General features: G+C 37.3%; 1 protein-coding gene across 1 annotated transcript in view; it reads right to left on the bottom strand.

Moving 5' to 3' along the window:
* Nucleotides 1-16,804: 16,804 nt before the first annotated feature.
* The window catches only part of SSBP2 (single stranded DNA binding protein 2), a 266,841-nt gene continuing 258,150 nt past the window's right edge, over nt 16,805-25,495 (bottom strand). The window contains exon 15 of the mRNA XM_044680670.1: nt 16,805-17,420. Within this exon, the coding sequence (XP_044536605.1) occupies nt 17,391-17,420 (30 nt within the window). The 3' untranslated portion in view covers nt 16,805-17,390. The remainder of the gene's footprint in view (nt 17,421-25,495) is intronic.

Here is a 25,495-nt window from a genome sequence, read left to right as displayed (position 1 = left end):
ATCAAGTTTGGGCCACAGAGAAGACCACATGAGGAGAGAAAGGACTTCCTGGTCCAGTCATTCCAAAGTTGTATTGGTCATGGAACAAGTGTATTTTGTCATGTACCTATAAGTCACTGTAGCAGTTTGACATGGTGTGTCACTTTGTGTCCCAAATTTGTGACTGCTTTGCCCATTGATATTATTTCTATTTTTGGAAACACTTCCTCCAGGTTTCGGGGTGGAGGGATGTTTTATAGCTACTTTGTAGTTTGTGCTTTACACTATATCATCTTTTAAATGGTTTTGTTAAGGGATAATTGTATCCATCAGCTGATGTTGTTGAGAAGCCCTTTCAGGCAGGTTCATGAGCTATAATCATCTTAGGAGATGGCACCCATCAGTTATCCCCCTTAAACTTGAGATAGCAGTTATATGGAGGAAACAAACCATAAAGTATGAGTATCTTGAGGAAGTAGCCCAGAGGGAAATATTCCAGATAAGACTGAAGAATGATTCATTAAAGGAAAGATCTCCCAAACCATGAGCTGCTATTATGCCTCCCCATTGTTCTAAGGTGATGCAGTGGAAGGTGCTGGGGCTGGAGTCAGGAAGACCTTAGTTCAAATCCAGACTCAGATATTGTGTGACCCTGGGCAAGCCACTTAACCCAGTTTGCCCCAGTTTTCTCATCTGTAAAATGAGCTGGAAAAGGAAATGGCAAGCTACTCTAGTATCCCTGCCGAGAAAATCCCAGCCAGGATCATGAAAAGTTGGACATAATTGACATGACTAAACAATAACAACAAACAATCCCATTTTGGAAGAGAGGCAGCATGGAGTGTAGAGGTTAGAAAGCCCACCTTGGAATCAGAAAGCCCTGGATTCCTGCCTCACCTTTGTCAGCTGTGTCTGAGCTCATCTGTAAAAACCACACCTTAAATGAAAAACATAAATGCATGGTAAACTGGGAATAATTTGCTAAAAAAGGAAAAATAGCAATGACAGAATGTTAGCTCTTCCCTGAAACCAGAGATCATTTTTGCTTTCTTTGCATCCCAAGTCTTAGCCCAGTGTCTGGCACTAGTAGCCTCTTTTTTTTTTTTTTTTTAAACCCTTAACTTCTGTATATTGTCTCATAGGCGGAAGAGTGGTAAGGGTAGGCAATGGGGGTCAAGTGACTTGCCCAGGGTCACACAGCTGGGAAGTGTCTGAGGCTGGATTTGAACCTAGGACCTCCCGTCTCTAGGCCTGACTCTCAATCCACTGAGCTACCCAGATGCCCCACTAGTAGCCTCTTAATAGATGTCTGTTGCTTGACTGAAGTTTAGAAAATTATTTCTATACAGTAACTATAAGACCAAATTATTTGAACATTTTCAGAATTCTGTGGTTATGTTGGTTGTGTCCCTAGTCAAACATGCCAGAACCATCTTTGGCTGGCTTGGAGAGCTGATTGTTAAATTTTCAATGTGAGCATTCTCACCTCAGAAATTTGCAAATAATATATATCAGGGCTTGATTTGTTATTTTATTGATTGTCTATACTTAAGAAGGTGATTGAGAAATATTTGTAAGGTCATTCTTTTTTTGTTCTGTCCTCATTTTTCCAGTCTATTTTTTCACTTTGAACTTTATATTAAGGTTGGGCAGTGCTCATCCGAACATAGAGAGGCACTGCCCTAAGTTTCAGGCTTTTTTGTTCTGCTGACTTCAGAGCTTGTTTTGAGGTCTATAAGTTTTTGGTTTTGTGATCCTGGAAGAGATGTGGTCACTGCTCTCCTAGTCTGTGCTCTGGTCTTCACCCAGGAAAAGCTCTTGTTCCCTAACTGACCGCAAGGACTCCTCTCCACACTGTGCCCCAGAACTGTGTCCGAGCAATAGGGATGCCAATCAGTACCAGCTACAGCCAGTGCCTACAAAGGGCCCCCTCCAATCTCTCTCACCAGCTGCCTGAGGACTCCCTTGCTCCCTCTGGGCTGAGAGTTCCTGAAGCTGCTGCTGGAAGGCCACTTCCTGGCCCCGCTCGCTGGTGCTCCTGCCACTCTCTCAGCCTTCACCCACCCTCTACTACAGACCTCTGCATTAGCCCTCCTAAATTGTCTTAAGCTAGAAAAATGTCTCCCTCTGACCTTTGTTGACTCTACCATTCCAAAATTTGATTCGAGGTGTTATTTTAAAGTTACCTAGAGAGGAGAGTCTGGATTCTGACCTCTTGGCTCTGCTTCTAAGAAATGTTAATAAATGAAAATGTGCTTTTTGGAGAAATGGCAAACCCTGCTCTAGTATACAACTATATACTTCATTTTCATATCTTTTTTTAGATTAAAAAAGTTTTGAATGTTTCAAAAGATTTGAAATGTTGTTTTTAAATAGATTTACATTTGGATCTGATGAAAATATTCGAAAGTAAGATGCCTACCTGAAAGAACCAGGAGTAACTGGATACTGCAGAGGGATCCTAAAGTAGCTTATAAACTTTTTTTTTTTATAAAACTTTTACCTTCCATCTTAGAATTAACACTGTGCATTGGCTCCAAAGTAGAAGAGTGCTAAGGGGTAGGCAATAGGGGTTAAGTGACTTGTCTAGAGTCACAAAGCTAGAAAAGTGCCTGAGGTCAGATTTGAACCCAAAACTTCCCTTCCCTAGGTCTGGCTCTAAATCCCCCCAGCCACCCCTCTCATAAACATTTTTGTATAAATTTCACTCCTGAAATTCATTGATCTGGCTGGCAGTTTTGGTACTGCTCACTACCCTGAACATAGCCCATAGTTGGTATCTATCGAGGAAGAGAACAGATTAATCATTGCTCTTGAAAAGTAGTGTTTTAAAAAATATTTAGAGTAATCAGCCAGCCTTGCCAGTCAATTTAAAACTTTATTTAGTTAACTGTAAAACTACTATTGAAAAGGACGAGTTGACACATTTTTGATACCTATTTTGATAGGGCCTTTTATGGGGAGCAGCTAGGTGGCACAGTGGATAGATACATCACTGGGTCTGGAGTCAGAAATGACCTGAGTTCAAATATGACCTCAGACACTTATTAGCTGTGTGACTCTGGGCAAGTCACTTAATCTTTGTCTGTATAAAACTGGAGAAGGAAGTGTCAAACCACTCCAGTATCTTTGCCAAGAAAACTCCATGGGCAGTTGGCCCCTGGGGTCACAGAGTCAGACACAGTTGAATGACAAATGTATAGGGCTATAATAATAAAAGGGGAATAAAGACTGACTTTCTTATCTTCTAGGCCCCCTGTAACTTGTTCACATCTGGCTACCATTTTGTTTACTTATTTATTTTACTTGAAAAGAACTTGGAAGATAGGAGGCACCTGGATTCAGGGAGACCAGAGTTAAAAATCTAGGCTTCGACACAGTAGCTATGTGACCCTGGGCAAGTCACATAGCCTCATCTACCTCAGATCCCTCTTCTGGAAAATGTGAGTAATGATAGCTTCTACCTCCCAAGGTGGTTGTAAGGATCCAATGAGATAATAGTTGTAGAGTGCTTTGCAATTCTTAGAACACTTTATAAATGCTGGCTATTGTTATTAATCAATATTGCAAAGTAAATCTAAAATCAATTTTCTTTAGAGAAAGCTAAAATAAATGTGATAGGTTGCTGGAACATACTTTTTTTAAATAAGCAATTACATCTGAATCCAGAGTACTCACAGCCAGAGCTAAACATCAAAATGTATCTCAAAGCATTTGGAAGGAAATTAATGTAACGTGGCCATTTCCTTAAGTATATTACCAGTAACATCTCTATTATCAACACTGAGGCATTCCTGGAATATTTCTAAAACTTGAAGGTAGAGCAGTAGGTATTATTCCAAACAAGGTTCTAAAGTCACTTGGGCAATCGGTGCCAGATCTCGGCAAACCCTAGGTCACATTTCTTCAAAATAATATGAAGTCCATTTTAGAGGTCCTCATGACAGATGCCCCATTTTGGACATGTCTGGTCCTTCAATTGTTTTGCATTATTACCCAAGCCTCACTAGTCCATGGACTTTGGCCACCTTTTTTACAATTCTTTTTTTAATTTTAAATTTTTATTTAAATATTTTCCCATGAGTCCATGATTCATGTTCTTTCCTTCCCCTTTCCCCCTCCCCACTTCCCAAAGCTGACAAACAATTCCACTGGGTTATACATGTATTATCACTCAATAATCATTTCCATATTAATCTTTTAAAAACCAAAACCCCACATCCTATACCTATATAAACAGGTGAAAAAAGCAAACGTTTTTCTTCTGCATTTCTACTCCCACAGTTCTTTCTCTGGATGTGGATAGCATTCCTTCTCCTAAGTCCCTCAGAATTGTCCTGGATCACTGCATTGCTATCAGTAACAAAGTCGATTACATATGATCACCCCACAATGTTTCAGTCTCTGTATACGATGTTCCCAGCTGAGATATTCTGACAAGGCTGTTACTTATAAGATGCATACCTAAGACTATGGAGTAATTGGGTTTTAACAGCACTTTGTGAAATAGCCTGCCTCCGTACACTGATGCCATACTTTAAAAGTATGGAGAACCCACTAATTGAGAATTTGGCTATTGCCTGATGTTGTCCCAGGTGACCGACCATTTTATAAAAGAGACTGACATTTGATTCATTAGCTCATCCTCGGATGAAAATTAGATAGGGCTCCCATGATATTTTTCACTGGGATGCTTATTTGTTTAAATAACAAGTTCTTTTCTTTCTTGTTACCTCTTACACATTGCATTTGTTTTCGAGATTGGATCCGATCAGTAGTTGAAGAGTTTGGGAGTGGGAAAGTGAAATCTTCTTTGATTATGCTTATTTCCACTTCCACTGAAGATTATTGCTTTGGTTTGGAATTTTCAAAAAGACCTCACAGGAGTCTATTTTATTGATATCAATAACATTGTGATGGCTCTTCATTGAATCAGAAGGTGATAGTAGGGCAGATCATGACTCCTTAAATGGAAATAATTCAATGTTGGAATTTGGCTGAGCAGATAGACTGACCTTTCATAAGACTTGACATTGAAAGTCTCACAATTAGGCCGCCATTACCCTAATTGATGGATATATCTTTTTAATTAGTCAATCAATGGCATCTATTAAGCACCTATTATGTGCCAGGCATGGCACCAAATTCTGGGAACACAAGAAAGGCAAAGCTACAGGCACCGTGCTCAGAGATCTCATAGGCTAAGGAGGAGAAAAGACAAAAACAACTATTTACATTGGACGTAGGAAAGATACATTGAGGATAATCCGCAGAGGAAAAGCACCAGCCTAATGCCCCTTAATGGAGATCAGGAAAAGCTTCATGTAGAAGTGAGGGTTTTACTGGGACTTAAAGGCAACCAGGGAAGCCAGAAAGTAGAAATGAAGAGGCAAATTATTCCAGGCATGGAGGAGAGCCAGTAAAAATGGCCAGCATCTCCTTTGCGCCTACTAAGCATACCTACATACATTGCAAGTAAGCCATTGACTGACAATGATAGAACAAGACTGTACTACTAGATATGGGCAGAGCATCATCTGTTTTCTTTACAAGTTAAGAGAATCAGCAATGGTGACCCAATGATTCACATACAACATTCACAATGGAAACAATGTATTTAATTGGCAACATTAGAATGCATTTCTTGTGTAGAATTTGTTGTGGAAATGTGAACAAGTTAACAATGTTTACTGAAATTTTAAGTAACTTAAAACATATATCTCAACTTTTTGCCTTTCCGTTGGCCATCCTATGTCTGGAACGCTCTTCCTCCTCACCCCTGCCTTCTGGCTTCTTCTTAAAATAATATTAGGGATAGCTAGGTGGCTCAGTGGATAGAACACCAAGCCTGGAGTCAGGAGGTCCTGGGTTCAAATGTGACCTCGGACATTTCCTGGCTGTGGAAACCTGGGCAAGTCACTTAACCCCAAATTATCTAGCTCTTACTGCTCTTTTGCTTTGGAACCAATATTTAATACTGACTCTAAGATAGAAGGTAAAGGTTTAAGCTAAGTAAATAAATAAAAACTCACTGCAAGGGGCAGCTAGATGGCATAGTAGATAGAGTGCCAAGGATGGAGTCAGGAGGTCTGGGGTTCAAATCTGGCCTCAGTCATTTCCTAGTTGTGGGACCCTGGGAAAGTCACTTAACCCCAATTTCCTAGGTCTTACTGCTCTTCTGCCTTGGAACCAATACTTAATAATGATTTTTAAATAGAAGGTAAAGGTTTAAAATAAATAAAAATTCACCTCAAGGGACAGTTAGGTGGCTTGGTAGAGTGAAGATAGAGTCAGAAGGTCATGGATTCAAATCTGACCTCAGACAGTTCTTAGCTGTGGGGCCCTAGGCATGTCACTTAACGCCATTTGCCCAACCCTTGCCTTTCTGTCTTAGAGTTGTTACTAAGATAGGAAAGAAGGGTAAAAAAAAAAAAAGGGAAAAATCACCTCAAATCCTGCTTTCTTCAGGAAACCTCATGGGTACCTCTTCTTCCCTCTTCCACTGCTATTGCCTTCTCTCTGAGATTACCTTCCATTTTTACTGCTCCTATTTGGATGCCCATAGTTGTTTGGATGTTGTCTCCCCCATTATACAGGGAGTTATACCCTGGAGTCAGGGACTGGGACTGACTTTCTGTATATTCCTCCCATTTAGCACTCATATGTATGCCTGGTACACAGTAAGTCCTTAATAAAATGCTTGACTGCTACTGTTCAGTGTCTTCAATGCTTGACGCTGAAAGTGGCAAAATGGCAGAAACACAGTCATCTATCAATTGTGCTGGTGGTGTGGAGGTGAGAACATTGTAGAAATCAAGAAAGGATGAATTCTCTTAAATGAAATAAAAGTAGTTGATAGGAAGTAGATTTTTTATTTATAGAGAGAACTCTCAGATAGAGAAGTTCCTTCTACCAATGTCGTTGGCACCTTCTCAGCAACTTATAGTCTTAGAAGATTGCTTCAAGTCCTAAGAGATTAAATGACTTACCAAAGGGCATATAGCAACCATGTGCCAGAGGCAGAACTTGAACCCAGATCTTCCTGAATCTGAAGACAGCTGTCTCTCAGTGTTGATAGAATATAGAAAGTGGTTGATAGCATGATGCCTGGCAAATTGTGCTTAATAAATGTATCCTACTTGTTAATATATCTATCTCTCAGGATTCCCAGTCATTTTCATCAGGGAATGGATGCTGCCAGAGGTATATATGACAAGCCATATAAATAAAATATGAAAATATCTCAACAACAAAGAAAAAAAAAGATGAATCCAAGCATGGTGACATTAGTTACAAAGGAACACTTACTACAGGAGTAAATTGAATGAGATATTTGTGAATTTAAAATTTTAAAAATAAAATATAAATCTTTCACATTCAGTTTATTTACGGTTTTATTGTGGGGTTTTGATTGTGTATGAGTTTGCTCTTGCAACAATGACTGATATGGAAGTGTGTTTTGCATTAAAATACATGTGCAGAGGCAGCTGGGTAGCTCAGTGGAGTGAGAGTCAGGCCTAGAGACAGGAGGTCCTAGGTTCAAACCCGGCCTCAGCCACTTCCCAGCTGTGTGACCCTGGGCAAGTCATTTGACCCTCATTGCCCACCCTTACCAATCTTCCACCTATGAGACAATACACCGAAGTACAAGGGTTTAAAAAAAAATTTTTTTAAAAAATACATGTGCAGGCCAGAAAAAAAGGAAAAAAGAAAAAAAAAGAAAAGATCAATTTAATTCAAGGACCAAAAGCTATAGAAGCTTCTAAAGGTACCAAGCACACATGAATTTTCATGTCCAAATTGGGCCTTTCTTTGGGCCTTCTTTTCACATTATTTTCTTGCCTCACATCAATGATTTGAGACTTTGGATCCATTGCTTCTCTCTTTTTTTTTTTTTCCAGCTCTAGCCTGCTCACGAGGCCATGGAGTGGACCAAGGCACAAATGATTTCATGTCCGTACAATTTTTAAAGCCATTCTGGCAAAAACTTTCATAGGTGAGGACTTTTGCTTTATTGGTCAAAATTAAATTTGGAATTTTCTGTGTTTTGTTTACCTATACAGCATCCTTGCCCCTTTCGTACCCTTATAATCAAATATTTTATATGTATAAAATCTGCCATTTTTTTTCCCTTCCTGGACAAGTTTCTCAATAAACACAACAAAATGATCATTACATAAAGCATAATCTGAAACCTTTTTTTTCCTTTTTGGTAAATAGCATGTGTGTGATATCTTCTGCCTCTTCAAGTCAAGAAAATCTTTCTTGAGAACTGCCTAGAAATTCAAAGGCTACTGAATCTGCATGAGAATTTGCTAGGTCTTGGATGAAACTGATGTATAGGACACGTTGGGGACCAGAACATCTTGCATTCTTTTGGAAGGACAGTAACTCTGCTGCATCAGGAGATTCCATTGTGAATATCCCTATGCCAAACATTATTTAATCATTTTATTTAAGAAGGATTTTAGGGAAAGACCTCTATATTTTAAAGAAGGGACCTCTGACCCCAAATGTAATAGTAGTTGTACACAGCCCTTGGTTTCCACTGATCCTCAGGTGACTGCAGAGTGAATTGTTAAGTTAAGAATTGAAACAATTAGGGGGCAGCTGGGTAGCTCAGTGGATTGAGATCCAGGCCTAGAGATGGGAGGTTCTAGGTTCAAATCTGGCCTCAGACACTTCCTAACTATGTGACTCTGGGCAAGTCTCTTCATTCACCCCCATTGTCTAGCCCTTACTGCTCTTGTGCCTTGGAACCAATTCAAAATATTGATTCTAAGATGGAACGTAAGGGTTTTATTTTTTAAGAAAGAATTGAAACAATTATTTATATGACACAATTTTAAAATTTGGGTCACTGAGTTAAATATATGTATATATGTATATAATTTATGTATCTCATATTATATCATTATAATATGTCATAATATTATATATTGGGAGAGAGAATGTGAATAAATCTCTCTGGTCCCCACTTCAGATGAACAGTGTTCAAATGTAGGAGAATAATAATAATAATAGCTTCCATTTACATAGTGCTTTAAAGTTTTTTCTCACCCTGTGAGGTAAGTGCCATTACTATCCCCTTTTTACAAATAAGGAAACAAAAGCCCGCAGAGTTTAAATCCATTTTCCCATGGTGGCACAGTTGGCAAGGAGTCTGAGGAGGCATATGAACTCAAATCTTCCTTGCTCCAAGTCCTACTTAGGAGAAAGACAAAATGCTTATCAACCAACTTGTGGCTATTTGCTCTTAACTCTATTTCCAAAGGCATCACATTCCAACTCTAGAACTATATGGAGATGTTTGACATCATAGAGTTGCTTTTTAGATCAGATGCATATCCACCAAGAATCATTTCTCCTGAAATATTTAATATGAGAGATCACTTATTTTGTATCTGAGAAATACAGTCCAAATCCTTACTCACCCAAGTTCGTGTTAGTGAAACTTTGATCCGATACCTAAAAATTGCAACGCAGTAAATATTTGTGTGGCATTCAGCTGGAATAATCTTGTCCACTTTTTTTTTAACCTCTTTTCCAAGCAGTACTGACATAGTGGCTAGAAATGAAAGCTTGGAAATTATAAATGAAAGCTATATTTTTATTAAATGTGAAAACATGTACCCATTAAAAAGGATATCTATATACATCTTCACGGCAAGTTCTCCCATTACAGGACAGACTCCATTACATACTTCAAAATAATATGATGAAGAGTAGCCAAATATGTGTTTGTAAAAATTGTAAGAATGCACAATTAACAACACAAGAGAAGAGAATAAATTTACAAAATTGTTTTTAGGTAGCTGAGGGCAGTGGTTTAATAAATTAAGAAAGAGAAGAAAGCTAAAAGTCATCCTAGACACCAATTATATGAATGCACAAATGTTGCATTAAAAAAACTTACAAATAATCTCATATTCTTATTTCCAGGAAGACTCAAGAATTAGCAATTTAACATAGAGAGTAAGAAAAGAACACTTCAAATTCTAGATTTATCACAATTCGATAAGTTATTAAGATGGTTTACCATGTGCAGGTAAAGAAATATTTCTATCTATAAAGGTTTTTCTCTTTTCATTGTTTAAAACACCAACATGCCCTTTGAATGATCTACTGTACTAATATATAGTTTGTGCTAATTATATAAGATCTTAATGCAAGTAAAATAAAACATTTTGAAAAATATATAAGGTCTGGTGAAAGACAGGACACCATGCACATATATTCTTTCAATTATACAATAATTAGCTATTAAGAAATTTCCCAAGGTTTGGTTGAATCGGGTTGTTGGTTTTTTCCTGTAGTGTGGAAGCTGGGACAATTTTACAATTTGATTGAGATCCTTTAGCTTGTTTTCTATTCAATCAATGGGTAATCATGCTTCCATGGTGGTATTATCAGCTAAATACTTTAGCTGAAGAATCAGTTGACAACTGAGATGTCAACATAGGGGCACAACACCTTTCCAAGTGACCTTGTGGCAACCCAAACTTCTCTTTCACTGAATCACTTAGGCCTTCTCCGTGGGAAAGAAAGAATCTTAATGTTTAATGTGGCATGAATCATTTAATTATATCAGACTTTCTTTCAATAAATATTCAGATTTACCTTAGTTGTATTTTGGTTCCAAAGTTGGAACTCTCAGACTGATTGTTTGTTTGTTTGTGTGTGTGTATGAATTAGGGAGTTGTGATGAGGGCAGTCATGAGGGATGAACATCATCAGATGGTCATCAAAATGGTACAATTTCTCTTCTAAGGGCAGCCATTATATCCTAACTAAGGAGAAGAAAGAAACTGGACTCTGGACTTTGTAAAAATCTAATCTTCTACGCCCTGATCAGTTGTAATCTGTAGTACTTATTCCATCATAAAGGGGAGGAACTGGAAAGATAATTCATTTTTGTTTGGTTAAGTTAGAGAAATGACTTTTTTTTTCCTGGTGGAGACTTCCTTAATAGAAGATTCCTTGGCAGTTTTAGTCAAAGAAGGCTTTCTCTTTAGAATACACTTCAAAGTAGAGGTGCCAAACTGGCAGCCAGGAAACTCACCAGATGAATGAGATTAAAGTATAATTGGGAAATGTTTAACAAAAATAAATAAAAATGCCATACGACATGGATATTTTGTTGTTAATATGTGCCTCATGGAAATCCATTTCTTTTTGCATTTGATACCATTGCTTCAGGGAACTGAAAGAAATGATAAAGGGGCAAACAGTTAAACAACTTGTCCAGAATCATACAGTTAGTGTTTGAGGCCAGATTTGAACTCAGGTCCTCTTCACTCTAGGGCTAGAGTGCTCTATTCACTGCACCACTTAGTTGCCCTAATAAAATAGGTTCATGACTTATTATCGATGGGGGTTTTCATCTGGAGGTCATTGTTCTGAAGCTGATTTACAGATTACGACCAAATCAGGAGAGCTACTGATATGAGGTAATAATGCCTTTCTTGCCTATTTACAAATACCCATGTTACCTCCACTAAACAACTATAGTTATAATGACACTCCTTAATTCATGGCAAAGAGCAACAAGGGCATTGTGGATTACTAGAGCAGAGAGACTGAATTGAAAGCTTACCTTTCATCTGATGCAGGACTTCCAAATTCAAAGTCTAATGCAGAGTTGATTAGAAAAGGCAAGCTTATTCTCACTAAGCACATAAGAATAAATGTATTTACTTGTGCAAGTCCCTCTTTTTAGCCTATATTTTACTCTTGAAAACAGAAATAGGGAGGGGGAAGAATCAAGTTATTAAATTGCAAACTCTTGGAGGGCACCACCAGTGTCTGCTCCCCAGTCTTCCCCCCTTCCCAGCTTTGAGGACAAAATCAAAGGCTATGAACAGTACTTCTGCACTTTTCCCTTTATTATTTTTGAAAAACAGCTTTTACCCCTAAAGAGAAGCAGGCATTCTGAGGGGGAAATTATATACAAGTTATTTATCCCCAGTTTCCACATCTATAAAATGAGATGAGAAAATATGACCACTGGGATCCCTTCCAATCTATGCGTCAATGTAGAGGAAAATAGACCCACGCATACATATTTCCCCCATTTTCATAAATACTTGAGGAAAGCAGGAATAAAGGAGAAAGACCAAAAAAAACCCCTAAGGGATGAAATCCACTGTCTCTAATGCTGAGTGTGACATCTTTCAAAAAACTTCAAATGTTTCAAAAGGCAGATTAAAATAGGAGGCAGAATTTAGTTCATCTGCTGTTTGTCCTCAGATTTTAACATTATTCAGAATGCGCATTTTGGATATAATTCTTTAAACCTAGTTTTAGAAGATCTGGGGATGGGAATCACTACATTTCCAAATGTAAAGCAGAAACAAATTTTGACTCAAAGATTCCTTCATATAAACTAACTGAAGGTTTCCTAACTAAATGCAGTTGTAAGAATAGGAATAATGACCACCATAAATGAGCTCTTCCAGCAGATACAGTGAATTCCTCTTTTAGACTTGGATTTCCTTGAGAACAGGGGCTGTTTGTTGTATTTCATTGTAGCCCCAGAGCTTAGCACAGGGCCTGGCATATAGTAGGTGCTTCATAAATGCTTACTATTCTAAGGATGCTTCATGAATGCTAAATAATGACTAAAAATAATTCTGTCAGCAATGACGAGAGTCCTACAAAGCCACACCAACTACCATAAGTAACTTTGGAAAAATAAGCTCTTCTGAGACATAAAAGTAATATAAAAATATAATGGAAGAATTGGACCCTTTAGTGCAGAACAACAACAAGAAAATAACCCACACCAATAATGAGTCTTTCTATTCCAAAGTTTCCTTTCCCCTAAAGAAAAATGAGGGTAGTTGAATGTCTTCTTATTGCCATGAAACTAGCTGATGACACTGACCCAGATTCACTCTCTGTATCTTATGATGCATTTTCAGTGAAGTGTTACCAAAGTTCATTGTTTCTATTAACTAAATAATGCTGATTAATAACAGAAATCTATTGTATTGATTGCAAAGGAAGAGAAAAAACAGTGGTTACAAAATTACTCCCATCTTGTGGGTCATTTATCTACTTTGTAGAGTATCTAGAATATTTTTCTTCAACTTTGACTAGGTTCTCTATACTTTCTGTGGCCTTCTGGACTTTTGACATATCACTGGCTGTTTGAGAAATACAGAATAGCAAAACAACTTGAAGGCTAAAGCTACTGCTGGAATATCTAGAGAGATCTAAAATATATGCCCACAATATGTGTATATGTGGATATACACAAACATATGTGTGGTATATACTAGGTACTAAAAACTCTCCAAAGCCAAAAAACTATGATCTTGTGTATTCTGTAACATCACTTTCCTTCAGAGCAAAGGGAAAAAAGCCTTATCTTTAAGTTGTGTTCCTAGAAAAACTACTGGATTGTGAGCAGTACATGTTCAAACTTTTTAAAGAATAAAGAATCCAAAGGCAAATATTTTGCACTGATTTTGTTTCCCTTCTGTAGATGGAAATAGATTACTGCACTAGAGAACCACAGAAGTGACTTCAAGACTCGCCAGTGATAAGCATCTTATTCAGCTGCTCAAGGGAAACGTGAACATGTCCTGAGGTGTGTATTATGGTCTGTGGCATGAGGTGGGGAGGGAAGGAATGGGCAGAATTCCATGGCTATGTATACCCACTCCCTATGAGATATTCTGGGGTGAGAACTTGTACTTGGACCCTGCTGTATAGGATTTGGTGATGGAATGATTCTGAGTGCCTGTGTGGGACCTTGAAAAATCCTGGAGATTAGAGGAGATTTGGTTCTTTTCTGTGCCTTGGAGGCTCTGTGGTATATCTGCCCTCAAGAGCAATAGAATCAGTATGACTTCTCCTTTCATGAAAGGAAAACGTTGAATGTTAGGTCCCCAAATAGGGAATTGAGACACGAGGTTCAAAACAGAAAACCATTCCAAGTGACCCCTATAGGAATTGCACAAAGGATGCCAACATTTGCTAAAGTCTGGAATATAAGAACTTTCCTCTATGGGGCAAATTTGTGACAAGAAGACTGACAGTTTGGTAGAATCAAGTCTCTATCCTGAAAAGGGGGATGTATGCTTTAAAATATATCAAATCTGGAATAATTGAAAGTATATCAATAAAAAAACAATATTTTGCAAATTGTTTTCCTGTGTTTTTAAAAAATAGATTCTTTTCCTATGCAATGTAACATTTTAAGTCAAGAGATGCTGATGCCTCTATTTATATGGTATAAAAATAACCCTAAAGACCAAGTGTGCATTGAGATCAGCTCATCTATGAGGATAGATAACGTGAAAGAAGTAGAAAGTTGAGGGATTTTTCTAGAAGTGGGAAAAACATGGGTTTAATGAATCAGAACCTAAAAAACCCCCAGATAGAGTTATATTTCTGTAAATAAGATAGAATTTTTGACACATCAAGTACAAGATAATTTTAATGAATGCAAATTCTATCTTCTGTGCTTTCTTGAATAATCTTGTTTTTATGCAAGATAAACCAAACCAAACATATAACTTTTTTTCTCCCAGAAAGTGTTTGTTCATAATGGTTGGTATTAATGCAAGACCCAAAGAGGAAAAAGTACTAATGGATATGGAGAATGAGCTTGATGTACCTTGAAAATTCTGTTTTTTTTTTTTTTGTTATTTCTTACAATATAGATTAGAAATAGGGAGGCCAGTGGTGCCCTTCTTATTCCATTGTTACTTCTAAATAGGGAGAGCTAAATCAGGTTCAAGATTCCCTGTGAAAGTGGAAGTTGTTCTTTGTCAAAAAGAAATAAAAATAATTAAGAATAAAAAAGAATGGGAAAAGTAGCTAACAACATAGCTGAAATAAAGTACTATGAGATTAGGTGAGAATTAAGGGATTCTCCAAACATCATATTTTGGCACTTTTTTTTTCTCATAAAAATAGTTGCAAGTTTGGGATCATTTTTAATGAAAGCCAGGTATCTGTGCTGTGTCATCCTTAGGATATTCTCTGACTAAGATAAATAGAGGTGGATGTCTCATGTGAAAGGAAGGCTTCTGTAGCTGGAGGCTTTTAGTGTTGCTCCTTGCTGTGCAGGCCTGCACTCTTGTCTCCTGAGCTCTCTGTGATTCATGGTGACTCATTTTATTACGGTTTAAATCTGTGCTATAAATTTAATTCCACTCCTTTCTTTGCTGAACAGTTAGCTGTACCTTGCATCCCCAGCAGACACAGGGGAAAAAAATCTTTATTTTCTTGAGGAATAAATCATTAAGGATTTGAGAGAAATAAGTCAGCTGGGACCAGAAACTGGCAAATAATCTGCCATGTTTTTACTATTAAAGACTTTAGGCCTTTCTCTCCAAAGATGGAAGATTCTCCCCTTCTAAGATCAAACAATCCCTTCTCATAGTCTCCAGAGTTTGGAGCTCCAGTTTCTGGATGGTCACTGATGAATATTCTATATCAAGATTTTGACAGAGTGATCTATGACTTGCTTTTGTTTCAGAAATTAAGGTGAGACTGTCCCCACCTTTCTGCCGCTATTGAAAGCTGGGTCTCTCTCAAGAGGATTTTTCATAATGAAGCCTGGCAAAGCAAGAATACCACAGAAGAAGGTTCTCCCCCCAAGATCACAAGCTGATGGGGACCCCAGAGGACACTTAGTCTAACCCCTTCATTTTGCAGAGAAGGAGACCAAGTTCCAGAAAGGGAAGAAGGATCCTGCTAAAATCTAGGATCTCAAGTGACTCACCCAACATTATATGGGGAGGAGGAAGCAGAGTCAAGAATCAAATATGGATTTTTGATTCCATGCTACCAAAATGGTGCCTCATTACCAGCATGGCTGAGTTTTTGTTTGTTTGTTTTAATTCCCACTCTGTCTTCTTTCAGGCAGAACATGCAGATTTAGCCTGATGAAAGCAATAAAGGAGGCAAAATAAGTACCAATCCTTTTGCTTATATCAGCATAATGCAATTGGGAGGACCATAGAAGGATCCTGCTAGTGTATTGAAAGGACCACAAACCTAGAGACAAGAGTTCCTGGGTTCAAATCTGGCCTCAAGACATTCCCTAGCTGTGTGACCATCGGCAAGTCATTTAACCCCTATTGCCTACATCTTACCAGGAGTAGGTCTGCCTTGGAACCAACAAAAGGATTGTTTCTAAGATCTAAGGTAAGGGTTTTTAAAAAAAAAGGCCCAAGAATCCATCATTTCTCAGCTCCTCTGCTAGTTTAAAAGTTAACAGTGGAGCAGAAAAGATGGTGCTAGTGGTTTTCTAAGAGTGACAAAATTTCCCTTTTTATCCCTTTGATAGAAAGTCATGTTTCCAACCTATTTGCTTTCAACCTGTAGACCTGACCTGTATGACACCTTCAATTAATTTGGATGAATTTCATGTTAGCAATGTGAGTGAGGGTGTCACACTTGTATTTCTGATAAGAAATTATATAACACATTAGAGACATTAAAGGAAGCGTCTTCACTATGCCTTTTTGGCTGTTTATGGCAAGCAAAAAATATGCTCCTGAAAACAGGACAACTTTTGCTTTATTGCTGTATTCTAAAACAACTGTGGCAATGGTAGTTTCTTGTATAAACTAAGGTAAATATGAAACCTTTTAAACTAAAAATTGCAGAAATGTGTTGTATGAGGCCTTAGTTAAAGTCAAGTTCAAGGTTTCTACTTTTTTCCCCCTAAAGGCAAAGTACAAAAAAAAAAAAACTTTCACCAAAGGTAAGTGGTAGATTTTGACATAAAAATCAAGACAAGCTTTCTTCTATTTCTTGAGACAGTACAGTTCGTGATTCACAGGATAAGTTGCATCAGACACAATTTAATGAAAGCTCTCAAATAAGCAATTTTATTCCTATCCATGATCGCAGACATTTACAAAACCATAACATCTGAATTCACCTTAAAAAATAACTTATATAAAGCAGTGATATACACAGCACAAAATAGTTCAGGGGGAGGGAAAAGTAACTTTTAATAATTAAAATGTAAACGTGAAAAAAGACGGAATAAAAGTCCCTACTTATTTCTACTTAAGATGTCATGTGATAATTATTTTACAATGTCCTGTGGATACATGTATGTATGTGTGCATGTATATGTCTATATAACATACACATATACAGTACATTCATTGTCCCACACATATACATACACAGATAATTATTTGCAGTTCAATTTAGGGCAATTTTAATATGCCACTCCGTACAGTTGTTTGAATCACGTTTGGACCTGCTTTCTTCACAAAATAAGGGAGAGAGCAGGAAAAAAAATATAGTTGGTTTGGTTGTGACTGAGATCCTTTTGTTTGTTAAACTGTACACGGTGATGAATAATTTTCTTCTGTAGTAGTTTTCTGTGAAGAAGGCTGACTCACTGTTGTTGTCAGAGGAGGCTTGGGAATGGATCACACACTCATCGTCATGCTCGGGGAATACTGAAAGAAAAGAGGAATCCACATTGTTACAACAGGACTTGCTCAGACCACAAATGTGCTTTTCGAGGGCAACAAGATTTACGGTGCATCTTTATTTCTTTTCCTTTCTTATGCTTACGAGTTTAACCTTGAAGACTAAAACCTCTAAGACTATACAAAAGAGTAAGTTAAAATAGAATTAGAAAATTAAAAAAAAATAACCTTTTTAGTATTGTCTTTAGGAATTTACCACTTTTCATTTCTCCTTCAGGTCAGGGAGGATGTTAATATACTTAGCTCTGTGGAGGCTGACTGGAGCTTTCACCTACTTTTCTGTGCATCCTAGAAAGGTAGGCTTGGAGGCAGGGAGGTGTTCGGTCATCTCAGTTATTTCTGATTCTCTGTGATCCCATTTAGGGTTTTCTTGGCAAAGATATTGGAGTGATTTGCCATTTTCTTCTCCAGCTTATTTTACAGAGGAGGAAACTGAGGCAACCAGGATTACATGACTTGTCCAGGATCACAAAAGCAAATAAGTATCTGAGGCAGGATTTGAACTCAGGAAGATGAGTCTTCCTGACTCTAGGACCAGCACTTTATCCATTGTACCATCTAACTGGTTGGAACCAGGAAGACCTTTATACAAATCCAACCTCAGACACTTACTAGTTGTGTGACCTTGGGCAAGTCTGTTTTGTCTCAGTTTCCTCATTTGCAAAATGAGGTCAGCAATTATGGTAGAAACAAGTTCCCCTTCGGCAAAGTCCATGGATGAGAGTATTGAAATAGTATTTCCTTTTTATCCCCTTTGCCCAGAGCCAACAGTGCCAATGTGTAGTAGTGAACCAAACAAACACACGCTGGTGTGGGCACATAGCATCTATTCCCCAAGAATATGGGTAGAAAATAGCATGCTTATTAAATGCTAAGTGAGCTTTTATTGTCCTGTTAACATTAAATGAGGCTATATGCCTGAGTTGATGAAAGCTTTACCCTATTGTCTATTATTATCAAATTTCCAAACAGGGGGCAAAAAATGCCTTCCTCCCCTCCCCCCCAAAAAGTCATGTTAGATTGAGTTGGGACCTAAGACTAGGGTCAGAGCATTGTGAATTACAATATAATTGTGGAATCATGATTCTCTGAAATATTTTGACTTCAGACAATAGACACTTCCTGGATTTATTCCCCAGCTACAATTCTCTTTAACAAGTTATGGGGTATTGAGTATTGCTAAAAAGGAAACTTGGTGAAATAAGCTGAATCTAGACACCAATATTAAGGAAGTTTCCGTTAGGCCTGGTAGTAATATAGGGGAGGCCAAAGTGATTTTTAGAAAAAGAGCAGAAAGAGCAGAATAGTCTGAATAGAAACTAGCTTGAACTGAGATAGACAAGGTAGAAAAGCCATGTGAAAAAGAACTGAAGACTGAGAGAGAGCCGACTTCAAGGGGGCAAAGCCAGTTAAACGTGAGGAAGGAAACCATTACTCAGAGTGCTACTTTGACCAGAGACTGAGGGCTGCCAGGAGTTTCGGACAGTTTAGTACAAGACTTATTTGATTGATAAAGAAACTGGAGTTCTGAGAGCTGATCGATCCCCTAAGCTCACACGATCCAAGTAGCTGAGCTGGCACGTGAACTCTGTTTATCTGACTACAAATCTACAAATTTAACAGCCTTTTTCATTACCTCATAATGGCCTAAAAATAGGGAAGAATATTATTCCTCTAGAGACCAGAAAATGAGCTAAAGGAAGTTGTTTTGAACTGAAGGAAAAGTTGTTGTGTCTTGAATTAAATAGTGAAATCATGGTTTAATAAGAAAAACTTTATTCCTCAAGATAGGGGACATGAAGAACATACAAGAAAAAGGGTACTAAGGGCCTAGAAAGAACCATTTAATTTAACTATTCCCACCAAGATGGGTAATATTAGGCTTTTTGAGATTTACCTCAAATTTATATAGTAAACTCTACTCTCAGTTTCCCTAATATTGGCATAAGAGTTAGCAGTGAATGTGACTTCTTTGTGCTAAAAATGTATGAGACAAAAAGAGAGTGAGGGAGAAAAGGGAAAATTAGAGAAAAGTGGTATGACTTGGCTTTCCTGATAGAAAATTTATTCCTCTTTTTAGCCATAGGATGGTATTGGGAAAAGCCAACCAGAATCCAAATCTCCAGTTTGAGGACTCTTTTCCTGAGCCCTTGTTTTGTTTGGGCCTTTGGCTGACAGGGATATATCTCACTCAATCACATGGCATCTATCACATAGTTTCTCAGAGATATAAATAATAATTCCAAGAATATAATAACAATTTCAGTTAGAACTAGAGCCCCACAAATCAGAAGCTTCAATTAGCTGGATTATTTTCTGGCACTTCATTTTAAAAGTAGATAGGGAAATGACAAGTAAAAAGTTTATATCATCAGATTTTTCTTTTTAAGGGAAACTTTCAGTGGAGAGATCTGACTTACTCATTATATATCTATACTATTTTGCCATAAGATACAATGTTTTTAAGGATTCTGAGACATTGTAAGATTGTCAGTTGCCAGAGATGAAATATCCAGTGAACTATACTTACAAAGACAGCAAAGGACAGTCTTACATTTTAGGAATATTTAAAAAAATCATAAAAAAGATATGCTATTTCATTTACAATTAAATAGCAATTTTAATTAATTAGACCACCCCACTTCATTAACATTTTTATTAATGAAAGCTTTTTTTAACAATACTAAAAGAATAGTCGGTATCATTCAAATATTAAAGCAGTAAGAAGTGTGTTTAAGAAGATACTACTGCTTTCACATAGAATATAAGAGACAGATTATTCATGTCCATTTGATAATTTTCATACGAGTGTATTGAAAAATAGAAGTGCATGCACCTTAGCTATAGATTGAGTTCAAACTATGGCAAAAAGAAGAACAACTGTAAAATTTATTATCCTTCTAATCATGTTTCACTTCTAAAAGCTGAAGGGAACAAAGCTGGATTCCTTGAAAGATCTGTGGGATTTAAATGTTTGTGAAACATAAGAATGAATTCACTTATTAGTGGTCACTAATAATTTGTAATCAAAGCATAACTTCTGAGGCAATTAGCTTGTTAAACAATTAGCTTGTTTACTTGAAACATGAAGAGAATCATTCATGAACTTTCTAACAATGCTTGATCTTTGACATCTATAACATGAGATACTTAAATGAGATTAACTGAGAAATACATTTGAGAGGCTTTTTGATCAACGTAAACAGCATCTGCCCTTAACAGCATAGGAGGAAAGTAGAAAGCAGAGAGAGATTATTATATCAAGCACTGATATGAACTGTGATAATATCCATCTTTTTAAATTGAAATTTGTTAATACTGATCTTTGGGCAGTTTTGAGCAAATCACCAAGATTGACATTTATTATCAGGTTGATTTGGAGAGCTGGATTTGTCCAAAAGAGAAGCTAAAATGGAAAACAATGGTAAAACATTAGAAAAGATGAGTGTTGGATACAGAGAAAGAAAGCATCAGCTAGGAACATTAAGATCCTGAGAAATTAGAAGCATCTAATAAAATTTAATTTCTGAATAGTCAGAATAACTGCAAATGTCACTTTAAATGCATTTGGTGCAATAAACTAGATTCTGTCTATTATGTCTAATTATCTAGATCAGCAATATGCAATTTTCACTTCTATGGCAGCAAACTATTCATCTCATGCTGCCTTTCTGAATATGTAGCTTTTATTGTAGCTCCTGGATTCTGGGAGAAGTCACAGAATTGAGAGGAAAATGGGGGTAGGGCACTGCAATTGGAGCAAATAATAGAGCATTTCCTACAGAGCTCCCCATTTTTCAAAAAAGGAGCAAGAAATGAAAGGGGGAGGGCTTCTCTTATTTTTTCTAGCAATAAAGAGAGGGCAGGTGTTAAACAGGGTATCATATAGAGAGATATCAAATATTCATAGTGTACTAGACTGATATTACACTGTAATGTTTCCATTGTAGTGCTGTATCAATGTAATGACACACTTAAATGTTTGTGCTATCAGGCGGCTCTGTTCCAAGACTATCTGTGAGGTTGTTTCCCCTCAAACAGAAGATAAAATGGCTCTTGTAAATCTGTTGGCAACACTACTACTTGGTTACTCAGAACTAAATAAACTTGATTTTACTTCAAAGCATTATGAAATGAAATGAAATTAGGTCTCATATCCATGCATATATCAAGTTCCAGTGGCTTCCCTTCGCTACTCGGCAATTCAGAATCCTCTGACATTTCAAGCCTTTCTCAGCCAGGCTTCAGCTTCTCTTTCTGTAATAACACATTACTCCCCCATGTTCACTCTACTTCCAAACTGGTCTGCTACTCTAGGATATGAGCAAGCTGGCTTTTGAAGAGACAGAGGACCTTTAGCCTTGCTCCTTGGAGAGTAAGCTATGGCAAATCTGGACAGCATACTGAAAAGTGGCAACATCACCCTGCTAACAAAGGCACATATAGTCAAAGGTATGGTTTTTCCAGTAGCAAATGAGACTGTGAGTTGGACTATAAAAGAACACCGAATGCCACAAAATCAATGTGTTTGAATTGTGGTGCTGGAGAAGACTTCTGAGAGTCTTTGGACAGCAAGGAGATAAAATTAGTCAATACTTAAAAGAAATTAATTCAGAAGATTTACTGGAAGGTCAAATCCTAAAGCTGAAGCTTAAATATTTTGGCCATGTAATGAGAAGACAAAACTTGTTAGAAAAGACCCTGATGTTAGAGAAACATTGAAGACAAAAGAATGAAGTGGCTGAGGACGAGACACATAGATATTGTCAAAGAAACAACAAACATGAACTTGGACAGCCTATGAGAGATAATAGAGCATAAAAAGACCTGACGTGTTGTGGTCCATGGGGTCACAAAGAGTTGGACCCAACTGAACTACACCAACACTCTAAGATATTCCATCTCTAACAAATCTTCTCTCTTTATGGCTGCCCTAATCCTAGCTCCTGGTCCAAGAGCTATCTCCTTCATGAGGTTTTGTTTTATTGTCCCAGTTAGTGCTTCCCACAATCACTTTAAATTTATTTTATGTATATTCTATATTTGTTCATCCATGAATATATTCCATACTCCCAGGAGGATGTAAAGCTCCCTGAGGGAAGGAAGAATCTCATGAAATGCTCAGCACATAATATTAAAATGATAAATGCTTGTTGCTTCATTTTTATGTATGACAACTTATTCTACTTTTTCAAATAAGAAACATTTTCTACCAGTTTCTACTAATGACCTAGAGAAGACACTTTTTAAGCTTTGGATGCATTATGTTGAATTTTCTTTGTACACCAAGTTCTCAGATATCCATCAGAGAAAACACTTAAAAGTCGAAACAAAGTGTGTTAAATTCCTGCTGACATATTGCAAAAACACTTTGAATCTTACTAAATTTGTATGTATAAGCAATCTAAACATCATTTTATTCTTTCCATGAAGAGAGAGTGCATGTGTGCCAATGTACTTCACTCTAGCAAATAAAATGAGACTCAGCAATTTTAAAGGTTTAGTGTTTTAATGGTCAAGTTAAAAAGTTAGGAATGTGATGATTTCTCAATGACAGCTACCTTAGAATAAGATAGCAGGATAGTAAATCCTATGCTAGCCAGGAGAAATCTCTAATTAAGATATTGGTCTTAATATCATGTTTCGGGGCAGCAAGTTGACTTAGAGGACAGAAAGCCAAACCTGGAGATGGGAGGCCATGAGTTCAAATCTGGTCTTCCTAATTGTGTGTCTAGGGGCAAGCCACTTAACGCCAATTGCCAGCCCTTACTGCTCTTCAGCCTTGGAACCTATATTTAGTATTGACCCTCGAGAAAGAAGGTATGGTTTTTAAAAATATGCATATGATGTCTATAGGTCATGTTTGGATAACTGATCTTTGTGGATGCTAAAGATGAAAAAAAAATTGTTGTAAACCCATTCAAAAGTTTCTTTTGGCAGTAAAGCCTTTGAGAAGCATTTCTAAAGATGAACCTAAATTTAGTGGATCATGTACATGAGGGGGCATCTATGTTTCTGCAAAGGTCTTTATAATTTTTCTTTCAAAAGAGTCTAGGCAGTGACTCTCTGTTTTGCAAAGTATGCTGAATTAGCAGATTTCTGAGCTGGAAAGTCCCATTTCTTTGATAGTTTAATATAATTATTCTAAGACAAGTAGTGCCATAATCCTTAGAGGGGAGATTGTTTTGAAAATGTGTCTTCAAATTATCTGTGCAAAGAAAATAAAATTTGGATATTCTTTACTCTAGAAAAAATGTTCTCTTTGTGAATCCTTCATGTAAAACTTTCCTTTGATTGCACTGAAATTTCCTGGAATAAGCTGGTTTCTTTATTTCTTTAATTTTTTTGAAGGTTGTTTCTCTTTTTATTTCTTTCATCCCCATCAGCCTGTTTATCTCCAATGTGACTCCCCCTTTTTCTTCCCAGTTGGGATCCAAACCAAAATTTGAGGTGCCTGTGATATAAAAAGAAAGGCAAAGGGTTCTAAAACTGTGTGCACCTCATGACCCAGCAATAACACACTACTGAGTCCATATCCCAAAGAGATAAACCTATTTGTACAAAATAGGTTTTTTTGTGGTGACAAAGAATTGGAAACTGAGGAGAAGTCTATCAATTGGAGAATGGCTGAACAAGTTGTGATATGTAATGGTAATGGAATACTATTGTGCTATAAGAACTGATGAAGGGGATAGTTTCAGAAAAACCTGGTAAGACATATGAAGTGATGCAGGGTGAAGTGAGTAGAACCAGAACAGCATATACATTACTGTAATGATAATCAAATGTGAAAGACTTAGTAACATTGATCAATATAATGATAGTTCCAAAGGTCTCATGATGAAAAATGCTTCCCACTTCCAGAGAGATAACTCTTGGACTCCAAGTATAGATTGAAGAACATTTTTCGTTTGATTTTTCTTGCTTTTATTCAAGCAGCACAACTAATATGGAATCATATTTTGTAGGACTGCATATGTAGAATGAGTATCACATTTCTTATCTTCTTAATGGGGAGGAGAGAGGAAGTGTGAGAGGGAGAGAATTTGGAACTGAAAATAAATTTTTTTTTAACCCTTGTACTTTGGTGTATTGTCTCATAGGTGGAAGATTGGTAAGGGTGGGCAATGGGGGTCAAGTGACCTGCCCAGGGTCACACAGCTGGGAAGTGGCTGAGGCCAGGTTTGAACCTAGGACCTCCTGTCTCTAGGCCTGACTCTCACTCCACTGAGCTACCCAGCTGCCCCCTAAAATTTTAAAATAAATAAATTAAAAATAGAAAGAAAGCCAGTGATGTTCACAATGATAATGACAATCATGGTGGTTGGCTTACTGTCAACTTTTCTTGATGAAGAAACTGAGGAACTGGGTGGCAAGGATGATATCAAAGTAGAAAGAATTGTCCTTTATGATGTGAAATACTTTTGTCCTTTTGCCTTGTTTTATGTGGACAATAGAGAAAGGACCTACAGAAGATAGCTTCCCTTGCAAACTACACTCGTTAGTCTGCTACCTTAAATAATTATGCCTGTATTTATTTTGGTGAGGTGAGAAGGAAAGACCTACCCTGACTTCTTTCCTTCCCATACATATATGAGGGAGGGAGGTCTGGAGTCTTTAGCCCTTCCCTTTCTCTTGTGATTTGAATGGCTGGGAGAATAATTAGTGTCCATTTGAAGAAATGAATAGGAAAGGATGGACTTGACAACTCATGGAAAGTACCAAGAAAAGAGGGGACTAGTACCTAAAAAAGTAAAGGGGATTTGGAAATGTAAATATGATATAGCATGAAAAAAAAATGGAAAAAACTGGCTTTTCCTGAGAAATTATAAGCACTAAGAGGCTATGGACAATCATGAAGGGCAAAATATAAAGAAAAAAAAAGCTCACTGTTTCCTCCATTCAAGCAGCAGAGGAACAGGTAAAGACTGGATTTGGAGTAGGTCTCTTGCCAAAGGAAAGGTGACTTTGAATTTGGCCTTTTAATAGCTGTGTGACTTAGGTGAGTCACTTGATCTGTTTGTCTCAGTTTTCTAAACTGT

Source organism: Gracilinanus agilis, chromosome 1 (genome assembly GCF_016433145.1).
Source record: "Gracilinanus agilis isolate LMUSP501 chromosome 1, AgileGrace, whole genome shotgun sequence".
Taxonomy (NCBI): Eukaryota; Metazoa; Chordata; class Mammalia; order Didelphimorphia; family Didelphidae; genus Gracilinanus; species Gracilinanus agilis.
The sequence above is the reverse complement of the archived record's forward strand: the minus strand, read 5'-3'. Positions and strand labels throughout refer to the sequence as shown.